Source organism: Saccopteryx leptura, chromosome 1 (genome assembly GCF_036850995.1).
Source record: "Saccopteryx leptura isolate mSacLep1 chromosome 1, mSacLep1_pri_phased_curated, whole genome shotgun sequence".
NCBI classification, from domain to species: domain Eukaryota; kingdom Metazoa; phylum Chordata; class Mammalia; order Chiroptera; family Emballonuridae; genus Saccopteryx; species Saccopteryx leptura.
Window position 1 is genome coordinate 318,662,822 of NC_089503.1, and position 24,622 is coordinate 318,687,443.

Here is a 24,622-nt window from a genome sequence, read left to right on the forward strand (position 1 = left end):
AAAAATGTTTGAAAACCACTTTTATAGAAGCTTTCTGGCACAACCGCGTACAACCTGATTTGGAGCCAAATTCTCCCCCACCTCTGCCCCAATAGACTGTTTTCCTCAACCGCCTAGGCACCAGCCACACCAGGATGACACTGTCATCCTGACTTCCGCCTGTGCCTTCCACCAACCACACGTTTCCTGGGGCTGAAAGCATGTCTCGCTTACTCCCTCCCCCAGCACCCCAGCACCGGGACTCAGTAGGTGCTCAGTAAACAGAGGTTCAGTGCAGCGAAGTCCAGAACATAACAGGGGTTCAGAGTGGTCAGATGAAAGGGACTGTGTCACATTGTACAAAGTCATGTCCTTGGTAGCCGGATGAAAGGCAGGACTCAAAGCAGAGGGAGAGATTCAGGCACTTTGGGGGCTGCACAGTCTCCGCCTGAGCAGCTTTGCTCGCTGGCTGCCCAGAGGTCCAGGGGCCCAGGTCCTGTAGTCGCCTCCCTGTCAGCAAGGGAGACAGGAGCTTTGTCATCAAGATGATACTGAGGAGGGAAATCAGCGCTTTAATCACACAGAAATAGAACATTTCAAAAAAAAATCAGCCTGTACACAGCAGGAGGACTTCCCTTGGCAACTGAGTTTTCTCCTCTCTGCCTTGGCTTCCAGTTCAGGTGGGTGTGTATGTAGGGTGTGGGGTGTGTGTGTGTGTGTGTGTGTGTGTGTTTATATATTTGTGTGAGTGGTATATGCGTGGTATATGTGTTGTTTGTCTGCACACATGTGCACACACGTGTGTGTACGCACGTGTGATGTGTGTATGGAGGGTGTGTGTGTACAAGGCCTGGGGGAGCTGTTCTTGCAAACCCTCAGCAGGCCCAGCACAACCCTCCTGGCAGCCACACGGTCCCTTAGAGGCCAGGCAGCCAAGGTTCAAAGTGGAGGGACGATGCTGTGACCATCTTGGCTTCTCAGTGATGTCATTCCAGTGCTCAGGCCCTCTAGTGGCTCCTGGGAGGGGTTGCGGCTCCCAGAGGGACATCTTCTGGGCTCCTTCTTCTAAGGCAGGCTCTGAAGATCCTCTGAGCCCCCCTGAAGGGTGAGTTTCCATCAACATGTCCACTAACCTAAAGGCACTGCAGAGGCAAGCACCTCCCTGGACAGGACATCTGTGAGCACCTGGCCTTGGGAGTGGGTCTTGCTGAGGCCACACGAGGGAGAGGAGTACAGAGGACACTGATGTCCAAAACCGCACTTTCTCCATTCTCTGGTTGTTCATAGAAATGAACCAGCTTTGCAAGTGATAATTAGCTGCAAATAAATTGAATTATAATCATTGTTATCCTGCTCAGAACATCCACCTCAAAAGGACCAACCCCTGGCCTGGTTGTATGGAGACACAAGACTGGGCCTGGTCCAGTGACGGATAAGGAGACAGCTCACCAAGGCCAAGGCAGTGGGCAGAGGTGGGGTCGACACAGAGTTTACAAGGGACACGTGTCCCTGACTGGTAGTGCCAGGTCTAGCAAGAGAAGAGGCTTTCGTGGGTGCTGGACCTCAGCTGATGCTGAGTGGTTCCCAAGCTGTGCTCTCTGTGGGCCTGGGGACCCCAACCAACAACAGAGGCGACAGGGTTTATCTTATCTGGAGAAAAGGTCCAAACACTCTGAGGGCCCCACCCCAGGCGGGATCTGGGATCCAAGCTTTGCAGGCCTGGTCAGAATGGGATAGGGGACGCCAAGGGCCTGCAGGCCACGGAGCCGAAGTCCACAAACTTGCTGCCCTGGCCCGGCCTGGCCTCCGCGAGAGGTGCCCAGACTGCGGGCGCGCCGGGCCGTCTCTGTCGCCATCCAGAGGCACCGCTGGGGCGCAGCGTCCCTCCGCCCGCCTCCTCCACCAGTCCCGGGGCCCGCGCGGGGCCCCTGCGGCGCACCCGCTACTCCGGGCACGCGCGTCGGGCGCGCCCCTTGCATTGGCAGCCTGCGCGCTGAGCCCGGGCGCTTAGCGACGCCCAGAGCGGCGGGGCCGGCGTCCCCGGGCTCGGCCGGCGCGGGCACGGCGCGGGGTGGGCCGGCGCGGGGCGCATTGGGTCGGAGCCCGGGCGCGGCGGCGCGGCGGCGGCGGCGGAGGAGAAGGAGGAGGAGGAGGAGGAGGATGGCGCGCGCGGGGCCCGCACGTGGAGGCCGGCGCGGGGGCGCGGGCAGGGCCGGCTGCTGAGACTCGCTGCTGCCCCCCGCGCGGGCGCCGCGGCTTCAATGGCGCCATCGCCCAGGACCAGCAGCCGGCAAGATGCGACCGCCCTGCCCAGCATGTCCTCAACTTTTTGGGCATTCATGATCCTGGCCAGCCTGCTCATCGCCTACTGCAGTGAGTACCGCGCGGCCGGGCCCCCGCACGGCTCTTCTGCCCCGGCCCCGGCCCCGGCCCCCATCGTTGGCCCAGGCCCACCCCGCGGGCCGCCCGGAGTCTACGTGGAGTTGCGATCTCGGGGCGCACCGTCCCTCGGGTTCTGGCCGGTCCTCCGCTGGGCCAGAAGGGTGAGGGTCCGCCCGGCCTTCCGGCGGGCGGGCACTTCGGAGTCGGGAGCAGCTGCCTGAGCCTCCCTCCCCCGACTCCCGGTTAGGGCCCGGGCGCCAGGCCCCGGGTGGTGCGGCGCGTCCCTGAGCGGTGGTGCTCGTTGCTGCCCGGCCCAGGCCGGAGATCCGAGCCGAGCTGTAGACTTCCCAGCCGAGCGCCGAGCTCCGGAGGCGGCGGCGGGTCCAGCACGAGCAGGCAGCACTGCTGGAGATGTCAGCGGAGCGCCCTGCCAGCGCTTTTTGCCGGGGACACTCCCGCCGGGAATGAGGGGGACGCGGCGGCCAAGCCTGGAGCGGGATACCTCGGACAGGAACGGGGCTCGGGCTGGGACTCGGGCTGGAGCTTCTGCCTTCCCGGGAAGCAGGCTCGCCAGGCGCTTTCTTAAAAAAAAGAGAAGTGAGGGGTGGGGTGCCTAGAAAGGGTACGCCGCCGCCGCGGGCATTTCGCGAGTCGCGTCCGAGGATCTGAGTCGGTGACCCAGTGGGTCTGGCGTGGGTCCGCAGGCTGAGGCTGGAGTGTCGCGGGCTAGTGAACGCGCGGAATTCAGGCTGGGGGCAGGGGGCTGGGGCCTGGGAGTGGGGGGTGGGGTGTGTGTGTGGGGTCATGGGGGACCAGGAACCAGGATCGGGGTTGGCTGAGGTGAGGGGGGGGCTGTGCCCCAGGAACAGGCTCGGGTCTAGAAGAATGAGGGATGGTGGAGTCCTGGGCACAGCCTCCGGACTGGAGTGGGGGCGGTTTCGCAGCTGTTCAGGGTGGGTGGGAAGTGGTCAGCGTCCTGGGCACAGGCTTGGACCGGTTGGCAGGCAGCTAGGCTCCCTGGCCACCGCCTGGCACAGGCTCCGGGTGCTTTCCCAGCGGGACTGAAGGACCCTGCTCAGGAACACCTGTCATGGAGAATTGCCACCGGTGCGGGAGGTGGTGGAAAAATATGGATTCTTTTTTAAAAAATAAAGAAAAAAGGCCAGCACTGAACCTCACTCCACAGCGGCCACCTTGTAGTCCCAGGCATCCTGGCTCCCAGTCAGAGCTTCTCGCTGTCTTCCAAAGGAGACTGCAGCGGGCCCAGGGCCCAGCTGTAGTCGCCTGAGTCCTGGGACAGCCCAGCCTTCCGGAACAGCGCAGGACGAGCTGGGCGCTGAGGGCAGAAATCGTCCTGTTTGGTCCAGTGCTTTTGTGCATTTCTCTACAATCCCTGCCGATGGCTGGGCTCGGTGCGGGGAAGGTTCAGGGAGTTGGAAGGTTCCCATCAGGCCATAACCCCAAATCCCAGGCTGCACCACCACCCTGGGGACACACGACACGCCCCTGGGAAAGCGCTGAGGGCCAGATGCGGGAAGCTGGTTTGAGCAATGTTGCCTTCTGCTCGCCAGCTCCCCGCGGATGATCTGGCTCCCATGTGGCAGTCACCGATCTGGAGCAGAACCCTGTCGAGCTTCCTTGCTGATGCGGAAAGGGTTAAGGGCAGATAAACTCCCGCCTCACAGAAAGTTCTTCCTGGTGGCATCACAGGAAAGGGGCTCTTTCAACAGTGTTTGGGGAGGGCACTATAGCACCCAGAGCCCCTGGCGCCATCCCTGGCCAGCTCTGGAGGCAGCGTCCTTGGGGCCATGCGAGAGAGAACCCCGCTACAGTAGGCTGGCCAGGAGGCAGCCCTCCAGGTGGGGAAAAGAGCAGCTGCTAATTGTTGTTAAGTACATGACACCCCCGCCCTGTGGCTTCAACACTACACACACACACACACACACACACACACACACACACACCACTACCACCACCACCCCCCTTGCGCCCCCCTGGGTCTCCCTACTCCCACCTTCTCAGAGTGTGCAGCCTGGCCACTCTACCTCCACTGCCGGAACCCAAGGGCAGCATCTCTGTGCTCCTCCTGTGACACTCACACCTGCCAGCACTGCCCAGGTTTTAGGTCAGGTGTCAGGACAGTGCTGGGGCCGCCAGCTGCCTACAGGAGTGGTGAACCCCGAACTCTGTCTGCCTCATACTTAGCCCGCCTTTAGGAGGCCTCCCTGGTGTTCTGGAAATGAGACTTTCACCAGGACAAGGGCATTTGGTGACAGTCCTTGTGTCCAGAATAGCAGAAATACTTAGTGTCAGAAACTGGGGCTAAACACACTTTGGTGGCTGTTTCCCTATCTGTGCAATGGAGTAATTGAGGTAGGATAACGCTCCCAACACACTCCATTACTAACACACATAATAATAATGTACAGCTTGGAACAGCAGTCCTGGAGGGGGAAAAATGCTTGCCTTTTTTTTTTTTTTTTTTTTTTTTTTTTTAAAGAATTGATTAAGTCTGTGAAACTCAGCTGAAACGGTTCCAGAGATTTCTGTTTTCTTTCCCAGCCTATCTGGAATGAGGAAGGATAGTTAGCATCTTTGTTTGTAACGTGTGTTTTTGTTTGTTTGTTTTTGTTGTTGTTATCAGCCAATACATTTGTGGAGCCAATACATTTGTATCCTGTTACTTAGGGAAGAGATACCTCTCACACAGGATCCAGCTCCCCTGCCTGTTCAGTCCGCGGGACGCGGTGTCTGCAGCGTGTCAGGGGGAAACCGGATTATTTCCTGGCCTGGTTTGCAGGGAGAGGGTATTATTCTACTGTTCTTGGCCCAGTGAAAGACCCTCCTCCTTTGCTGCCCGCTAAGATTCATAGTGAAGGCGATGGGCTCCATCCTCTGGCTGGAGAAAGACCTGCAGTCCACCAATTAGGTTAGTTGCTATAGAGACACAACCTTGTCATTTTCTCCTATTGGGGAAGAAATGCCAGGAAAAGCAGACAGAGGAAGGGGGTGTGGGGGGCTTTCTTTAAGATGCATACTCTAATTTCTGGGCACATCTTCCACGGCCCCGCAGGGCTGGGCGCTTGGTGGGGTTGACTCTGGCGGTGGTGAGCATGCAGGAGAAAGTTGAAGCTCTCTCCTTTGGGTCTGGGGAAGCCCGCGATGTTGTGGCTTTTAGCAGGCGCTGATTTAGGTCACCTTCCCTTGGCATATCTGGAGCAGAGCGGTCGGCCTGGACGTAGTCCTCAGGTGGAGGGAGACCGCTCCGGTTCTGCAGTCTTTGTCTTTGCACATTGGCTTTCGACATATCAGCTATCATAATGCCAAGGAACACGGGAAACAGTGGGCTGGTGAATGCCTTCTCGCGCAGAGCCTTGACTTGGACACTTGGACGTCATATTTAATTCGAAAGTGAAGACATAGTGCTTTTGTGTGGATTGCATGCTCCCTGTTTGGGACGGCTGGAGGGACAGACGTCCCCCACATGGAAATGGTGGGAGGAGAGTCTGTATCTTAAAGTATGGAGCAATGGGGGGAGGGGAAGCAGGGTGACTGTGCTTTTGACATGGGTTTGTTTTCCCCCCAATAAATCCCATCAGAATGGAATGCTATCTTTAAGTTAAATCTGACGTCCTCTGTGGCAGCTATGAGAAGCAATTACAAACAACTTCAGAATTGTCTTAATCCATTAGAATATTAACCGACCGTAGGCCCTCTGATGTCGCATTTCCTTTATAAATACAATTCATGGCATATTTAGGGGAGATTAGAATGTGCCACTTCCCTGCTGTTTGCATTTTATTTCTGGGGTTCTCGGAGAGGTGAAACTGGAAGTATGGGAGGGTTAATGGGGTGACACCGCCTGGAAGTTTCTGGCTCCTCTCGTTCTTTCCCTCCTACTGTGTTCTTACTAAGGGATGTGTTTGCGCTGCTTGTGCCATTCAGCCGCAGAGAAGCACGCCACCTCTGCTTGGGGGGTTCCTGTGAGCAGAGCTTGATGCCCAAGGGTCAGCATGGCAGAGGCCGTTTTGCCCAGGAATTTGTCCTCTGGGGCAGAGACCCTTGGGGAAGGGTTCCAGGGCGGGCCTAGAACAATGTCCTTCTGGGTGACGCCAGGCAGGCAGCTAGTGCTCCACTGTTTCCTCCCCCTCCCCCTGCCCCAGTCCCATCCTGCCCTCTTCCCCAGAGATAGCACAAGAGGGTCCACACCCCCACAGTTCGCCTTGGCATCTCAGACGGCAGAGCAGCCACATGGCATCCTGTGTGCCACTGCTCAGCTCTATGCCCTGGCATCTCGAGCGGGCTCTGCTCGGGCATTCCCCACTCAGGACCCGCCACTCCACGTCCACGCAGTGAGGAATGTAGATCAACCTTGTGGCATGAAGGATTTTCAGGTGACTTTTATGGTGTAATTACAAGAAAATGTGATGATAATGTGGCTCTAGAAAAAGGGGGGGGAGAGCAAAAACATTAAAACCGACGTCTCTTTATATAGCTCCACAGCTGTGCCGATGGAGAAGGGGCTTATATTTTGCATTAGAATGTGGCGTTCTGGAGTTAATGACCTCTCCAGAATGCCACCTGTCATCCAGAGTGTCTTGGGTGACAGCCTGAGTGATAGGGAGGCCACTCACTGGGTGGGCTGCAGTCACCTGTGTGCTGGGGGGTGAGATGCTGACGGGACCCCAGGAGAGCAAGAGGCCCATGGTTTTGCAGGTGTTTATTGGTTTGAGGGACTGTCATGCTGTCCTCTTAAGGCCCGCATGGCGCTCAGGTCCGACAGAGTCCGTGGTGCCTTGCATGCTGTTCACAGAGCCACCCAGCTGGAGTTTGGGGTGGCTGCCCCAGTGGTCCTTATGGCTTCTGGGGCTGGCCTGGAGGTCCTGGCTCCTGGAGGCTGCACACGTCCTGTCCAGCACCTCCCTTTTCCTCCTGCCACATGCCATGCCGCATGGTTTCCAGACCAGGGGCCCTTGCACCTGCACTCGTGGCAGCGCAGCTGTCTGGGTGGCTCAGGTTTCCAGAGCTGCCAAGCAGTTGGCAAAGGATCTAGGATGCTTCTCATGTCTCTGTTACCCCGTGAGTGGGGTAGGGACTCCCCGAGGCTCTGTAATGTTTACTTATTTATTAATGTGGTTGGCAAGAGTCGTATGGAATCACTCCAGTCTCCAACGAGGGGAGCGGGACTCCTCTGGAATCCCCTGGTCCCATGGCCTGTGGGAGGCCCAGTTCCAGCTTTGTGTGCCAGCGGCGCGCTGGGCCTGTGGGGTGAGTCCCCTGTGATGGTCCCCCCGGAGGGGCCTCACTCATCTCCTAGAACTCCTGCCCCCTATCCCTGCTGTGTCACCTACTGTGAAGGGACTTGGTGGGGCCCCAGTGGGGACCTGGCTCTCCTGGCATGGCTGGGAATAAAGCAGGAGTGGTGCCGGGAGGGCCCGGGCATCTGTGTGAGGCAGGAGACCCTGCTTACTCGTGTGAGCAGCAGTTAGGCAGTGCTGGGGATGGATAGGCGGGCACCATGGCAGCCCTCCTGGGCTTGTATTCCAGTTTCCAGTGGGGGGCTGGGTGGTCAGCACAAGCCAAGCCAATGAGGAGGGGACGTGTAGCCTGGGCCAGGCACCCTGTTCTGGTGGGCTCTTCACCCTTCTCCGTCACAGCCAACCCCAGCCTCAGAATGGCAGATGCCTTCCTAGGGTGGCAGGTGGTGGCCCGGGTTCTGTCCCTGAATGCCATTTCCAGTTCTGGGCCCTTTTCTTTCCCTGCCTGGGCCCGCACCTCCTTGATGCGTCCACATCCTTCTCGGTGGTTCCTCTGCTCCCAGCTGGCCCTGAGTCCCCACATGGCCCCCCAAGAATGGAATCTCTGCACTGTCCTCCCTTCCCCCTCTCTCACCACCTCCCCTCACTCACATCTCTCAAGGCCCAAAATGGGGTCTTTCCTACCCAGGGGACTCTCCATCCCTCTGTCCTGGCCTGGCAGCATCAGCCCGAGGCCTCTGCCACCTGGCTACCCCTGGTTGGCACGTGGGATGGGCAGGTTAGGATGTCCTCACTTGCACTCCCTGGTCTTCCTTACCACACCAGACCATCCACTGCCCACTGCGCCCCTCCACAGCATTGCTGAGGGCACGAAGGAAACTACAGCTGGGCTAGTCCTGGGGCTGCCACGCAGGGTTAGAGAGCTCCCTTCTTCAGAAAGCCTCCTCTGACCACTCTGCTTTGTCTCCTTCCCCATGTCGTCCATGTTCATCTGGAAGCTGCCAGGGCTCACTTCCTGCCTCTCCTTTAGGCGCTGAACTCCTGCGCTTATGATTCCTAGGGACTGACTGCCCGACTCTCTGAGCAAACACTCCCTGATCCCTCCCAGCACCCTCCACAGTGAGCTGTGACTGGGATCAGAGCCAAGGACTTGGGGGCTGGGCCAGAGGTCTTGGGCGGAGCTAAAAGATTCAGGGCGTGGCCACAGAGCTGTCCCCTGAAAAATGGAGGTGCAGGATCCAGAGTGTCAGTCTGGCTCACACACTGACTGATGAAAAAGGAAGGAACAGGAGAATGTGTTGAATTCCAGTGACGTGCTCCCTATTTTATAAAGGATTCCTGGCAGGATGTTGCTGTTGCACAGGGAGGAAGCGCTTTAGCCCCGGCTGTGCACCTGACCTCACTAGCACGGCTTCTGCTTTGAGATCCCTGCCCGTATGCCCGTGGAGGGCTTCTTCCTTATGCTGCCCTCCATCCAGGGTTTTCTCCTCAGCACTGTGGATGGTTAGGTGTTTAGAGCCATCCTGGGCACTGTGGGACATTGGGCAGCATCTCTGGGCTCCACCCCACTCAGGACCAGTGTGACAACCAGGTATATCACCAGACTTGGCTGTGTGTCCCTTGGGGGACAGAATGGTTTAATGTGTGGGTTCTCAGTCAACCCCTTTGCACTGATGTGTCCTGAATTGTTGAGTGCAGACCCTGGTCCTGGGGCTCAGTGCTGGTGGGGTGAACACCCTTGACCATTTCTGTGTCTGGATGGCCAGCACGGGGTTGAGCACGTGGCCCAGAGTCCTTCCCCCAGCAAGCTTCCTGCTCTTCCTGGCCGCTCCCAGCCTGTGTGAGCCACGGGAAAGGCTGCGGCTGGAGGGCGAAGGTGTCTCTGCACATCTCCGTGCACTTCTACTTCCTGAGTTTGGAGCTGGCTCAGGCTTCGCGAGCAGCTAGCAGCTCGCAGCTCGCAGCCTCTTCTCTGCACCTCCATGTCTCCTGTCTCACATGTAACAGTGTTGCTGATGGTGAGAGAGCCACTTAGAGGTGATCAGACGTCCCCAGTGCTGCCGTGACAGGGGAGCCCGTCCACCCTTCCTGTCATCTACCTGCGTGTTAATTACACACGCCCTTCCCAGGGGCGGTCAAGTCCTTGGGCGTGATTTTGGAGATAGTTCTGTAGAGCCCACTGTTGAATGTTATAAGTGCGTGCTTTTCCCTCCAGAAAGTTCTGCTGACAGTAAGTACCCTTGGCCATCTAGGAGCTGCCTTTATTTCCGTTTAGGGGGTGGGTGCTGGTGCCTGTGGTGGAGCTCTGCCATGCCCCTCTGTCCCATCCTGTCCCCACCAGCCTGGTTTCTGGGCCCCAGCTGGGAAAGCAGCTCCTGGGATCAGCAGGACGCACTGACCAGGCACGCAGGCCCACTGTGCACGCAGGATGCCAGAGCCCTGACGGGATGTCTAGTTTTGTCCCATAGCTTCCTGGTATCCCCTTCCTCCTGGGGCCACCTCCCTCCTCGGAGCCGCCCACACCTGTTATGAGTCAGGACTTCTGTGTTTTAGCGCCATCTTTCCAACAGTCTCTGCCCTCCTTTTTATGGTGAAAACAAACCTTCCCTCCCCGGTCTTCACGCCGCCCATGGGTTGGGTATGGAGAAGCCACTCAGCACACGTGCCTGGGATGTGCTTCTGCTTCTGTGGGTGCAGCCCGTGAAGACGCACATTCAACATCAGCGAGCACCTCTGCACACACACACACACACACACACACACACACACACGCACACATGCACACGCAACGCATGCCTGGGGGTCTTCCTCCAGCCCAGCCCAGCCCAAACATAGCTTTGCACCCTCAGACTCAGCCTGTCTTGATTGAGCCCTCTTGTCTGCACCCCAAAGTCAGCAGTCCTGGGAGACCCCTTGTGGTGCGGTGACGAGAGGTTAGGACTTGATCATTCCTAGAGGTTTTCTTCCCGGGGTTGTTCTTACCCAGTGAGACAGGGGAACAGGTGTGGCTGCTGGCTTTCTTGGCTGATAGAATCAGGAAGTGACGTGCCCAGAGTTGGGGACAGATTGGGCCACCACTCAGAGCTTTCTCCCTGTGCCAACTGCCTATACCGCCTGATTCCGGGAAGGCACGTGTGTACACACACCAGACTCGCACCCTGCCTTCCCTTTCTGGGCCTCAGTTTCCCCACCGGAAGTTAATGGTGCCCATGGTGCTGCCAGGCCTGAGATTCCAAGAGGATAAGCAGGGACCTGAGTTGCATGGGTGCACAGGGTTCCAGATCCCAGCCCAAGCCCAGCCCACAGACGGCAGCCTGGTACCCAGATACCCAGGCACGCCCCCTTCCCCTGCCTGAGACACCAGGCACAGTGATGTTTGCTTTGCACTCAGACCGTGAGCTCACGGGCCAGTGGGATTTCCCTGTGAGTCACACGATGAAGTCAAAACTGCTGGACAAACACCTCGTATGAGCTTTCAAACAAGGTGCTGGTCACTTGGGTCTCCAGGTGCCAAATGAGCTCGACAGGACAGACAGGGTTGGGGGGAGGTCCCTGAGCACACTGTGGCAGCCTCATCGGGCAGGGACCCTCCATGCGAGCAGGGACTGCAGAGCAGGTGGACCCCGAAGGTCAGCTGCTGTGCTTATTTCTGCCTGGCTGGGCTAGAGAGTAAACCCCATCAAGTCACTATCATATATCTGAAACTAATACAATTCAAAATATTGTATACCAGTCTTACTTTAAAAATAAAATAAAATACTCGCAGATTCTTAGCAGACGTGGCACTCTTCCCACAAGGACAGAGCTAATTAGAAGTGAGTCATCGGGAACCCAGCTTGTAGTAACACCCGATCTGAGCTCTACCACCCCATGGTCCTTGCCCTGGTTGACAGCCCTCTGCATCCCAGAACCCCCCCCCCCAGCCACCTCAGGGCTCCTTTGTCACACACAGGGGCAGGGGGTCCCAGTGGGTGGGCCTGGGCTGGCTGGTCTCCCCACGGGGTGGCTGGACCAAGTGTGGCCACCATTCACCATGGAAGGAGGTAGTGAGGATGGGGCACATGCTTGGGGTCCTGGCAGGGGAACAGCCCAGAGGTCAGGCCACACCGTGTCATGCCACTAGCTGCCAAAAGCCCCTTCCTTAGGTGGCATTGCCACACTGACCCTGTCACTTCTGTCCCGTGCTCACCTGGCTGCAATCCAGCCAACCAGGCCCTCCCGGGCATCTAGTCCTGCCTCCTCAGCCCGCCCTTCTTGGTCACACCCTGTCCTGGAGCCCACCCTGCAGACATGCTGAGTGACGTTTTCGTGGGCTGTAGTCATGTCACTGTTAGGCTGCCATTCACCCTGTGGGTCTCTCCAAGGCAGGGCCACACATACCCGTCCCTCAGCCGGCCGTGCACCCGGTCCCCAGCATGGCACCCAGGTTTACTGGTGACTGCAGATTAGGTTCCTGCAGAGACCAGGTAGGTAGCCAGGGCCCTGACCTTAGGGACACCTCTTCCCCCCAAGGCATCCCACCTGCTCCCATCTGCTCGTTTTTGTATCTTAGACATGAAGCCACCAGGGTGGCTGTATAGGGTCCTGGCCAACAGCTGTGGTGGACAGCTTCTCCTCCTCTTTATCTGGGGTCGGTCTCACCTGGTGTTCAGGAAAATCCAAATTAGAAATATATGATGAACTCTCCCACTCGTTCTTAAAACCGCCTGGGTAATGAGATGACGGAACCTGGAGAGCCCCAAGGAACAGAAGTACAGAGTTGTGGCCGGGTTTGTGGTCCCCTGCCATCGGGCGTTGGGGGAAGGCCGGGACAGAGATTGGTTTGTGTCTTCCCAGGCTTGATGTGGACCTGGTTTTATCCAGTGCTGGGGGAAGTTGTAAAACCTGCCCGTAGCTTGAGGTCTGAGCTTCATGTTTGGGGCGAGATCAGAGCTGTTTTCCATGGAGCTTTCATATTACAGTTTTTTAGCCACTGCAACTAATGTCTCAGAAGCTGCCTTAAAAGTGGCTGGACTTTCAAAAAAAATAAACAGAAAAACACTTTGGCTCCATTTTTCACCGATTTTTCTCCTGTAGCTTCTCATTTACCTGATGGCACTTTGGGCGTTCAGCTAGAGACCGTTAATGGGCCGCATCCACTGGTGCTAATGAATCGGTACTAATTGATCCTGGACGGCGGCACCACTGTGGCTACAGGACGCGGCCACGGGAGCCACAGGGGGTATCCCCGTGAGCTTCGTGTGGGCATCTCGTCTCTTTTCTTTTCTTCGCTGGCTCATTCTGGGGCAGGCAGCCGGCTGTGGTGTAAGCTGTGTGGGGACACGGGGGTGTCCCCCGTGCTGTGCGGGAAGACTAACCCCCTCACTTGAGCTCTGCCTGTTTGCCAGCTGTAGAGGGGCTCTGCTCCCTGCACGTCCACCAAGAAAGTCTCACTTGCTCCGGGAGGGGCATCGTCAGAACAGGGTGGTGGAGGGTCCATTTAGCTGACCCCGTCCAAGAATTGGAAGCACTGCAGCATGCAAAGCATATGGGGACTTGTGAGTCCTGTCTCCCAGGGGCAGAGGCCTTTGTCCCACTCTCTGGTCCTGCCACACCACACGGGTCCTGCACGATGTTCTCAAGGCTCAAACACCAAGCAGGTGTGTGTTAGGGAATGCACAACAGCTTCTGAACCCCCTCCCCATATGAGACACGGGTTCCCCGGACTAAGAACAGAACTCACCACCAAAGCATCGGGACATCGGCGTGGGCAGCCAGCGGCCTTGCAGTCTGTCTTGGCCTGCGTCATCTGGGTGACAAGCCACCTGTCTAGGAAAACCACATGCTCATCAGAACAGGTGCTGAGTGTGCTAAAAAGAAATGCGTTAGCTGAGGGAGGTCGGCGTTCACTCTGGCTTTGCCCTTCTCCATCCTGAGGTTCCCGGTGCAAAGGGAGCCGTTTCCACGGACAGGAGCGACCTGGAGCCCTCACAGTGCAGCCGGCGGCCTGGGTGCCTGTGGAGATGTCGCAGGCAGTGCCACGCGGTGCTGTCATCATGGAGACTGTGAAAGACTTCAGGTGGCCATCGCTTTCTCGGGTGGTCTAATGGTTTCTGTTGTACCCTGAGAAATGGCCAGGACACCAGAGACAAGGGGTCTCTGTCCACTCGACACACCAGCACTGCCCTTGTGACCTGGAGAGAGCAGGGTAGTGAGCGTGCCAAGCTTCCAGCAACCCCCATGTTAGGCCTGGACCTTTCCTTGTGGTGTCTCCTTGTGCCTGGTGTGGCACCAACAATGGGAGCGGGGGTAGCTTCCGAGAAGCAGAGGAAGACAGAGCGCCAGTGAAGGGTCGAAGTGTGTGATCCTGGAAGAGCCGATCTGTGACGCAGAGGCTGGGCCCTGCCCCTGAAGCCGGGGGAGCAGGTTCTCCCAGGTCCTCGCCGCGCTGCTTCGTTTGACCAGAGCCGTTGCAGGTCAGACTCCACGTCTCCACGCCCTGTGGGTCCTGCCCCTGTAAGAGGACATGGGGCTCTCACGTTCTTCATGGTCATGTTGTCCACATACACTGGATCAGAGGCCTGCAAGGCACAGGCTCAGGAGACACGTTGGCCCAGGTCGCCTGCCATCGTCAGTCATTTACACTTGAGTATGAATGAGGCTCTGATGCTGCTTTGGCTGACGGGGAGGTATGGATACTCATGTGACCCTGATTTTGAAGAAGCTGGTGTTTCTACCTGGGTGGTAGAAGGGCCTTTAGCCATTTTTTAAATTTCTTTTTTATTTTAATTATTTCTTTTTAGAGAAAGAGGAAGGGAGAGAGAGAGAGAGAGAGAGAGAGAGATCAATTTGTTGTCCCACTTATATATATGCCTTCAGTGGTTGGTTCTTGTGCCCTAACCTGGGATCAAACCCACAACCTTGGCATAGCAAGACAACGCTCTAACCAACTGAGCTGCTCGACCAGGAGCCTTTGGCCACGTTCTAATCCACTGACTGCAGAGGAAACAAGCTGACATAAGGCCCACAGGGGTCCTCGCGGTCCGTCCTCGTCTGCTGTCCTAATGGTAGCCTAGAGTAAAGCTGTGTTGGCCTCGTTCCATTCTGCTCAGAAAACAGTGTGTCTCCACCTTGGATGGTCCTGTCAGCCCAAAGGTTGTATAATCTGAGACCACGAAAGGGTGGATGGAGGACAGAGGTGGGGGAAGGAGCTGGCTGTCGGCCCCACACCATGTTGACCAGCAGGGACCTTGAGCAGTAGTACCCTTGCTGGGGCCTGTGAAGCCAGACAGCCTGGTGCTGCCCTCTGGTGGTGAAAAGAATGGAGCGTGTCCCCAGGGCTTGGTCCGCACCTCCGTCCCAGTGGAATATAAATAAAAGGCCAGTCTTTCCTTAGCTTTAACCTCCTCCACCTGGGGCAGGCACGGGGCCGCATGCTGCAAAGGTGCAGTGATACAGGAACTGCGGGTGTGCCTGGTGCAGGAAGGCTGGGCAGAGCAGTCACTGCAGCCTGAATGCTGCACACAAGTTTATTCCAAGGTGACTTAGAGGCTACAGGAGAGATGCCCACCTGTCCCGACATAGCTTTGGACCCTGAGAGGTTCTTGGTGGCAAATGGAGCGCTGCACACAGACTCAGGGCGCACTGTGGGTGGGGTCGTACACACACAGGGCCCACGCCTCCACTGACTTGAGTAGAGGCATGGGGTTCACGGTCTCCAGTGGGCAGTTCATTGTGAGATGGGGTGGTGATCTCTCATGCCGTAGGCACACACTGGAGTCCAGGGGTTGGCGTGTGGTGAGCTGGCATTGTAAGGACCTACTTGGCATCTTGAGACGACGCGGTTAGGATCCTGGGGCTAACTCCCAGCTGGCTTCCAGGCTGGGCCAGGTGACTGACTCATCCCAGGGGCGGATCACCAGGTGAGGCTATTTGAGCCCATGGACATGAGCACGACGCTTAGCTCTGAGCTTCCTGCGGACGCAGCTGCAAGGGAAAATCCACTTGGGGTGTGGCTCTGTGTCCACGAAGGACTCTCCTCAGAACGTTCAAATGGCCCTGATAGGGCTGTGGCGGCACCTTGACAAAGCTTCTCCGACCCCAAAGCAGGCAAGGTCAACACTGTTATTTCTGTTAAAGCCAGAGGCATTAAAAGGGGTCTGCCCCAGCCTCCCACCCAGCATGCCCACCAGAGGCACTTGTGTCAGAATCTGAAGAAAGGAGTGACCTTATCAAGCAGGAGGGGCCAGGGCACCCGAGGCCTCCATCCGTCTCTGTGGTTGGTGTCCTTCCTCCAGGTGTCTTCCTCTGAGCACAGATACCCCTGCCATGCCTGAGCCACCCTGGGGCCATTCTGCCAGCCCCATCCTCACACCGCGTGCCTGCCACCCCCCACCCCCACCCGGCGACCTCCAGCCTGACCTCCCCGTCAGCGGACTGAGCAGAGACACCCTTGGAGAGCGCGGCACTGTGGCAGCCACTCTGTGATTGGCCCGGCGGTGTCCCCATTACCGTGGTGGCTGCCACCCGAGGACTAATTAAACCAGATGGCGGTAAAACCCGAGTGGAGGCGTAGAGACGCTTTACATTTAAGTTGATCAAAATGAGGTGGCACGGCATATGCTCGCAGAGATTAAGAAATTTTTAACTACATATTAACGGCTTTTCCTAATACCCTTCCTGGTGATGTTGGCGCCGCTCGCTCTCCCCCTCGCCCTGCCGGGTCCTTGCTGTCCCGTCTTCCAGAGACCTCTGGGCCGCTCGGATCTGGAGTAATTTAAGTGAGTCTAGTACTCAACGCAGGCAGCGCGCCATGGGTTGGGGGAGCATTAGCAGCCGAAGGAGAGGGGACAAACCCCAGCTCTTGGCAGGAGCTGGTGGGCCTTGTCCTGGCCAGCACCTGGGAGCGCGTGCAATGTGTGTGCAGGGCCCGGAGATGCTGTTGTCCTGTTTTGTCCGTGTCTCGTCTCAGGGGCACTGGGCCCCTCAAGGATGTCCTACCTGCCTGCCATGGTAAGAGGCTGCCTGCCATGAAGGCTGGTGCTTTCGTGGGGATGGTGGTGCACCCCAGGCCAGGCTGGTACACGGTGTGCTGTGTTGGGGGGGGAGGGGCTTGGGCAGGGGCACAGAGGGCCACCGGGGAGGGCCTGCCGCCTCGCCCAGGGCCTGCTCTCTGGTCGTGGAAACTCACGCCTGCTCTTTCAGAGTCTGGCTGTTCTTATGGCTCTGAATGAATTTGTGTGTTGAAGTGAAATTCACATGACAAAATCAACCACTGTAAAGAGTGCATTTCGTATGCATGTAGCATGTTCTCGGTGTCATCTGACCACCGTCTCTGTCAGGTTCTCGAAGGTGTTCATCACCCTGAAGGAAACCCGGGGCCCACTGAGTGGCCAGTCACTGCCTGTCATCTAGTCTGCCCTCCATGGAAAACACCCCCAGAAGCCCCAGGAACCCTGGGAACCCCAACCTCACAGCCCTCTTGAAACAAAGGCCAGGAGAGCCCTGGGTGGGGCATGCGGACGTCAAAGGGACACTCCAGAGCGCAGCACACGCACTGCCCCCCTCGTGCCCCGAGCAGGGAGACCAAGGCCGTGGCTCTGCTCCAGGCCGGACCTAACGTGCTGCCCCCCTCGCGCCCCGAGCAGGGAGACCAAGGCCGTGGCTCTGCTCCAGGCTGGACCTAACGTGCTGCCCCCCTCGCGCCCCGAGCAGGGAGACCAAGGCCGTGGCTCTGCTCCAGGCCGGACCTAACGTGCTGCCCCCCTCGCGCCCCGAGCAGGGAGACCAAGGCCGTGGCTCTGCTCCAGGCTGGACCTAACGTGCTGCCCCCCTCGCGCCCCGAGCAGGGAGACCAAGGCCGTGGCTCTGCTCCAGGCTGGACCTAACTGCCCAGCGGCCCAGGTGAGCCTGACCTTGGGGAGACCACTGGGCACAGGGAAGTAGCATTCCTCCGCCCACCCGCCCACCTCCCAGGAGGCCCGCACCCCACGCTGCGTCCTGTCCCCCGCTGGGGTGTATCAGGGTAGATGGCGCAGGACAGCTCTGAGCAGCCTGGGCCCTGGGCTGCTGCTGCAGCTGTGCCCGGAACGCTGGGGCTGCTGGGACAGCACAGGCACCCGGGGTGTCTGCCCGGGTTGGGCTCTGGGCTCCTAAGGCCTTGCACGTGTCCCAGTGAGAGGTAGCCCCTCACCGGGGGCAGCCTGTCCTGCTGCCTAGACACTGGTCCTTGCGCCCAGTGGCAGCACTGAAGCCCGAGGCCTGAGTGCTCTCCCGGGGCCTGCGCTTGGCCAGCCCCTGGGCCGGCTCCCTCCCTCCCTCTGCTTCCCTCTCTCATCCTTCCTTACCCTGCCCGTCCTCTCTGGGCAGGCCCCGCCGGGGACAGATCCTGGCAAAGCCTACTCTGTTTCGAGCCCAGCGCTGCTCACATGTGACGTACAGGGGACAGTCCTCCTGAAAAGACCCTTTGTCTACTCGGCTAATTAAGAAATAGCTGCCCAGGCCCCACATCTTCTCTGGACGCCGGCCACAGTCAGAAAGGGCTGAACAGGCACGTCTAGCCATTAAATAGGACTCAAGGAAGGCCTCCCAGGCCCAACAGCGTCTTGCCGCTTCCCGCAGGGCTTCTCGTCCACGGTCAGCACACTGCTGGCTCTCCATCCCTCAGAGACCGAAGCCGTGATGACCCTGGGAACAGGCACAGGCTCTGGGCACCGAAGACTGGATCTGAGGCTGACTGTCCCTCTGTGCTGGGAAGCCCAGGCGTGGCTCCGTGCCGCGACCTCGGTGCTGTTGTCTCTGACCCGGGCAGTGATGCCACTGAGCATGCTGGGGGAGGGCCCTGCGGCCGAGGACGCAGCAGGACACACTGCCAGTCAATCTCTGTGGTCTCAGTGCGGCGGCCTGGGCTCTGTGCCTCCTGGGATTCTATGAGGTGGCACTGCAGTCAGTGTCCCCCTGGCCCAGCTGGGGTCCTCGTGTCCCCTGTGCATGGAGTCAGGGCACTCAGGCACAGAGGATGGGGCCCAGTGGTCCCCATGCAAGGCTGCGCAGAATCAGAGCTTCTCCCGTAGTGATGGTGACCGGCGTCTGCACGTCCTGCCAGTGGCCGTTGGGAGCAGCAGGCTTGTGTCCAGCACAGAGGGCCAGCTGAGGGGCTACCCCCCCAACTTGCCCCCACTGATCGTGGCCAAGGCTGGGGCAGGAGGCTGCTCTCTCTCATTTGCTTCAACACGACAGTTCCAACCTCTGGGCTCTGATGGCAGCCACAGGGACACTGGTTGAGTGCTCTGTCTTACAGACGCACCTAAGCTGGTCCACTTATCACCTGTGATAGGCAGTGACCATGACACAGGCGACTTGCTTGGCTCTGGGCTTTGTTTACTGGTCTGTGGAATGGATGGGAACAGAGGGACACTTACCCCGGGCTCCTTACTCGGACGCCATGGGTTAGGGCAGGTGAGGACTGGTCAGAGCACCTCCCTTCTGGAGGCTGCCCAGCCACTGTCACCATTCATCCCTGCCATAATCCTCGCCACTTGGGACCTCAAAGTGTCCAGCAGTGACTTCTGGCTATCGGCAGAATGGCTCAGGCACCCTCCGCTAAGCAGGCATCTTATGTCCCTGCAGCGCCCTGCCCAGAAACTCTGTGACAGTGTCCAGGACTATGACAGTGTCCTTGAGTGGTCAGTGGACTGGGTGACTGTGGTCAGCTCACAGATGATAACACTAAGGCACCCAGAAGAGAATGACTGTTCCAAGGATCCCCATATGCTAAGTTCTGCCCAGCACCCCCCTAGCGCAGTGTGGGTGGTAACTCTGAGATGGGAGCAGAGGCGGCTTTAACGGTGGGACACTGGGCACATGCCCTGGGCCCCAACTTCTGAACGGCCCCACAAAACCCCAACTTCACACTTTTTTCTAATGACACCAAGTTTTAAGGGGCCCAATAGTTTCTTCTGCAGCCGGGGCCTCAACCGACCTTAATCCACCGCTGGATAGGACAATGCATTGTCATGGGCACACAAGGCCATTTCTGCACCCCCAGGAGAGGTGGTGGTCCAGGACAATAAAAACACTGCTTTTCACCCTGGTATGATAGGGGACTGGCGGCCAGTCCCCCTGCACCCCTCGGGGGCCCGGGAGGGAGGCCCTGAGTCCAGAGGGCAGAACCAGAGGCCCTGGGATGGCCTGGGCCTCCTGCCGTCAATGGGCTCTTAGGGGCTGACCCCCAAGCAGAGAGCTCTGGGGTTGTTTAAATTTGAAAATTAACATGAAATCAGAAGAGACAGAGTAATTTTTCATTCTGCTTGAAAGGTTATTTGCTTTCTCAGCCGATGCAGAGTGTACTGATACACGGTGTCAAAAGGTAAATGATTTTAAACCAGATTCAATTTAAATTTCATTACGTATTTGTAGGAGACAGAGGCTCCAAGAATCCCGCGCCTTCTCTTCGAGGATTTTTCACTTTTAATAACTCTGGTCCTAATGCCCTAATCTACTTACGATGTGGTCACGTCGCGGGGCCGGTGCTGCTCACGGTCTCAGGACCTGGTTCACAGTGTCTGTGACACAATGCCTGGTCTCCAAGGGCTGCCGTGTTGGGGACCCAGCTGCCCCAGGGGGAGGCGAGCTGGCGACTGGGTCCCCAGGAGCAGGTCATTCCAAACACGGCGTGACCACAGGCAAGCCACTCCCTGTAGGAGCCTCGGTCACTTCACCTGCAGCTGAACCTCTCATGCACCTTTCCAAAGAGTGAGGTGACGAGAGGTGGCCTCCTGCCCGAGTCTCGGCTGGACCGTGCGGCAGCCATGTGTAAGCTGGAACCATTTATTCCCCCTTTCTGTGCCTAGGCTCCGCCCTGAAGCAGGGACGATGGAGGGACCACTATACTGGGTTGGACCGCGTCCTCTCAAAATTCCTGGCCACCTGGGACCTCAGATGTGACCATATTTGGAAGTAGGGTCTTTGTAGATGTCACTAGCTAGTTAAGATGAGGTCACCCTGCCATAGGGCTGGTCCTGATCCTGACTGGGGTCTTTATAAGAGGAGGGTTCACAGACACACATGGGGGAGGAGCCATGTAAAGAAAGAGCAGAGTTTAGGGAGATACTTCCACCAGGGACACCAAGGATCGTCAACAAATAGCAGAACCTGGGAGAGGACTGGGCAGAGTCTCTCTCTTCACGGCAGAAGGGCCCAGCCCAGCCAAAATCCTGATCTTGAATTTCTGGCTCCAGAATGGAGAATAAGCTTCTGCCTGTCATGTGAATACTTTGTTAGGCTGCCCTAAGAACCAGTGTGCTGCTCTTGGTGTAGGTGTGGGGGTACCGGAGCTGCCATCTGTGCTGCCACAGACCATGCCCAGCCCCGGGCAGCACTGTGCCCATGTTGGCTGCATCCATCCTTCATTTTCCTGACTCACCAACTCCTGGCACAGCCATGACCAGCCAGCTCCTCTTAGACCCCTCCCCACATTGCGCGTGTGAATGCCATGCAGCTCGAGGTGGGGAAGGGCCATGTCGGCAACCACAGCTTCTGTTCCCGGCAGTGATGTGACCACCGGCAGCCCAGTTCTGCTGGGTGAGTGCAGGGCGCGGGGAGGCGTTTATGACGAGGCCCCAGATGAGCAGCAGCTCAATTTGCTGGGCGTAAATGTCAGGAGAGGCCAGAGCATGGACATGGGGAGCTTAGGGACAGGTTTCTCCCACGTGGCCCAGAAAGTGCCCAAACATCATCCATCTGCTGAGGACCTGCGGCCTGGGCTTGCTGAGGGCGCTGCGCTGCGTCTAGGCTCTGCTTCGGAGAGGGCCAGTCACCACCCTGCACGTACTGACCACACTTGCCTCACCCGGGCTGCACCACTACCCCGGGCCCATCTGGGAAGTGAGAAGAGGGAGCAGATCCCTCTCAGTGTCCTAGTTTTCAGCCAGGTTCTTGGGTGACCAAGACCTCCAAGGCGTGGAGGCTACCAGTGTAGACGTAGCTCTCTGAGGATCAGGATGCAGCAGGTCACGACCCCGTCCGTGCAGTAAGTGGCCAACACCCATACCCGCAGCTGGAAGAGCCCAGTGGGTTGGGGGAGCATATGCCTGCGTTAGAAACAAAAAGCAAACAACCCACGTCTGTGAGGGAAATGTGTGTCCGGATGGAATATTCTTTGGAAAGTCATTTTCTAGAAATGACGTCTTCAGTCCACAGCCCCGGGCATGGAGAGGAGCCTGTCCTTGGAGTCCTCTGCCCTCTGCTGTTTCACCAAGGGTCACAGGTCTCCCCCTGGTTGCCCAGGGACATTATTTACCCAACACGATTGAGGCAGTGTAAAATAATCATGTCAGTGCCCCTTGGACTCTTCCCCCAGACCAGAAGTGGTTTTGTTTTAGTTTGCAACATCAAACAGTGAGGATTGGAAGGATCTAGCCCAAGCCCATAGGGCAAGGGTACGTGTGCAGATGTCTCCAGGCTCTGCCTCCCTGCATGCACTGTCCCCTTGGCTGTGGCGCACTCTGGGTGGGGGGTCCAGGGAGGCAGGAACATCCCCAGTGACTCCGAGGCACTGTGGGTCTGCTGGGACCCTCCTCGTGTCCAGCCGGTTCTGGGCACTGGAGGACGGACGGCAGCTTTCCTGGGGAACCAGAGCTCCGACTTTCAGAACCGCAGGACAGCCAGTCAACATTGTGTGTGAGTTTCCTCCCATCAGGAGACCAAGAGCCTGCAGGTCTTAACAGAGGACAGCCAGGGCCTGGATCGGACACTGTGGCGACAGCTTTAGTCCTAGACTGCAGTTCCTCCAGAGCCTGGGGCTCTAGCTCACTGGTCTCTGTCCTGTCCTTGGAAGTTCATGCACCAGAATATTCCAGTGCCTAATGAACCCTGGACCTATCTCCCCTGACCCAACACAGGTCCTAGAAGTCCAGTTGTCCTTGGGCAGCAGTGGTGCCAGGGACGTGGCCGTGGCCTCCTGTCCCTTGAGAGCTCAGTGATGGCAAAGCTGGGACAGTGGACCCTTCCCTGTGCTCCCGCCTGTGGCTGCGGCCGGACGGAGCTGCTGTCCTGCTGGGGTCTGGGCTGTACCAGGGACAGGGCCATGCCCAGTCTGTCCAGGGGCCCCGTGGGCAGGATTGGACAGCAATAGAGGTGGCAAACTCTAGTGGGCCTTTACCTGTGGCCGGCCCCTGGTATTGGGCTGGGACACAAGGCTCTAATGGATAGTGTCTTGTCTGAGCAGCTCTGAATGTCTTCCTTGTCCCCAGAGGCCCTGCAGGCCAGTCCCTAGCTCTGCCTTCCTCTGAGGCCTTGGCCACCTGTGACCTAGCCTACCGCCCCTTGGTGTCCAGCTCTAGCTGGGGCTGGAAGCCTGGGCAGGGAGGCACACCGGCGGAAACTCAGGTGTCAGCCCTCCCATTGATAATCTTTCCAGGGACAAGGGCTGTTTCCTCTCTGTGCCCCTCCTTCCTCGCTCTCATTATCACCTTCCTTTTCATCATCTTGATCAGCTGTGTCCCTAGTGACAGGGTCCTCCCCTCCAGAACTCCCAGAGCCCTTGTTTAGGAAAACCTCGTACATTAGGCCTCCCTCCCAGCCCCGGGAGACCAGCGTCCTTAGGCCTGCGCCCGCCACCCGCTAAACCCAGCATCCCTCAGACGGCGGCTTCTGACCCTCGGTTGATGTAAAATCAATTTGGCGGGTCAGAACATTTTTAATAATGTTGAAATATTTACCCACAGTGAAATTCCCTTCTGTGGCATCCAGTTCTGTGCGGCTGGGCACCGCACGGGCTCCTTCCTGTCAATAACACGGGGCAAAGGGTCCCCCCGCCGCCAGAGAGCTCCCTCGTGCGGCCCCGCCCTGGCCCCTGGCAACCGCCGACCTGCTGTCCGTTTGGTAGGTTTACCTTTGCCAGAACGTTGTGTGGGTGGAGTCCATTGTCCAGCCTTTGAGACTGGCTTCCTTTCTCCACACAAAGCCCCTGAGTTGACATGTGGTTGCATGGACCACGGTGTGTTTCTTGCTGCTGCTGAGCAGTGTCGCGGCATGGCGGGGGCACCGGTTTTGCCTCTCCACTCCTCTGAGCGCAGCTGGCTGCTCTGGTGTAGACGTCGGTGAACAACCCTGCTGTGAACGCGTGTGTGCGTGCAGGGTTTGCGTGAACATCAGCTTTCGTCCGTCTGGGGACCATATGTTTTCTATGATGTGACACGTGCCAGTGTAGAAAGTCACACGGGGCTCTGCAGTGGTGGCACCTCCGCTGACCTGGAGGTCTCCCTGGACACCGTGGGCACAGTGCCATGTCCCTCGTGGAAGCAGTAGCCTCCCTCAAACCAGGCTTCTGCTGGGACGGGACGTTGGAGGGACCTTCCTGAGAAGGGAATGCGGAACTTGTCTGCGCAGGGGGCCAGGTGAGATGCTGATCCCAGGGAAACAAGACCCAGCTGGAGAACTCAGACCGGGCTCTCCCTGTCACCACCCATCCCTGACACCCGCACCCCACATTCCTCGAGCATGTTCCGCCAGCCCGAGCTGACGGTAGAGCTGAAGTCTGAGTCCTGGTCCCCGAGGCACAGTCTGGGTGGGCGTCAGAAGACCGGACGGAGCAGGAGGCTGCCGGGGCCCGGGGCCAGCACCCCTGAGATCTGTATCCGCTGCTCCCCACCCTTGGGAGCAGCTATGGGGTATGCTCCCACCCTTCTCTCCTGACTGCTCCTCGTACCTGGGATCCGCCAGCCGTGGGCCTGCCCACATGTCACCACTCACCTAACGCCCTCTGTCTGGAGCACTCACGTGGACCTCCCTGCGGAGCATACCCCATAGCTGCTTTCTGACACCCTCGCTCACCCTGGGGCCTCCTCCGTCCTGTGTTCTGAGATGGCCTCTAAGAAGGCAGTGAAGGGGAGACGAGGTCAGAGGTCCAGCCCGGGTTTCTGGGGCTGGCGACACGGTGTAGACAGGACGGGAGCCTTCCAGCAGCTCCAGGCAGAAGCTGCTCCCTTCCCTTCTCCGGTCTCTAGAGGCCTGCTCAGTCCTTG

General features: G+C 58.2%; 1 protein-coding gene across 1 annotated transcript in view; it reads left to right on the forward strand.

Annotated features, from left to right (window-relative positions):
• Nucleotides 1–2,154: 2,154 nt before the first annotated feature.
• TAFA5 (TAFA chemokine like family member 5) overlaps nt 2,155–24,622 on the forward strand; it is a 131,761-nt gene continuing 109,293 nt past the window's right edge. Inside the window, exon 1 of the mRNA XM_066358715.1 lies at nt 2,155–2,352. Coding sequence (XP_066214812.1) covers nt 2,241–2,352 — 112 coding nt within the window. The 5' untranslated portion in view covers nt 2,155–2,240. The remainder of the gene's footprint in view (nt 2,353–24,622) is intronic.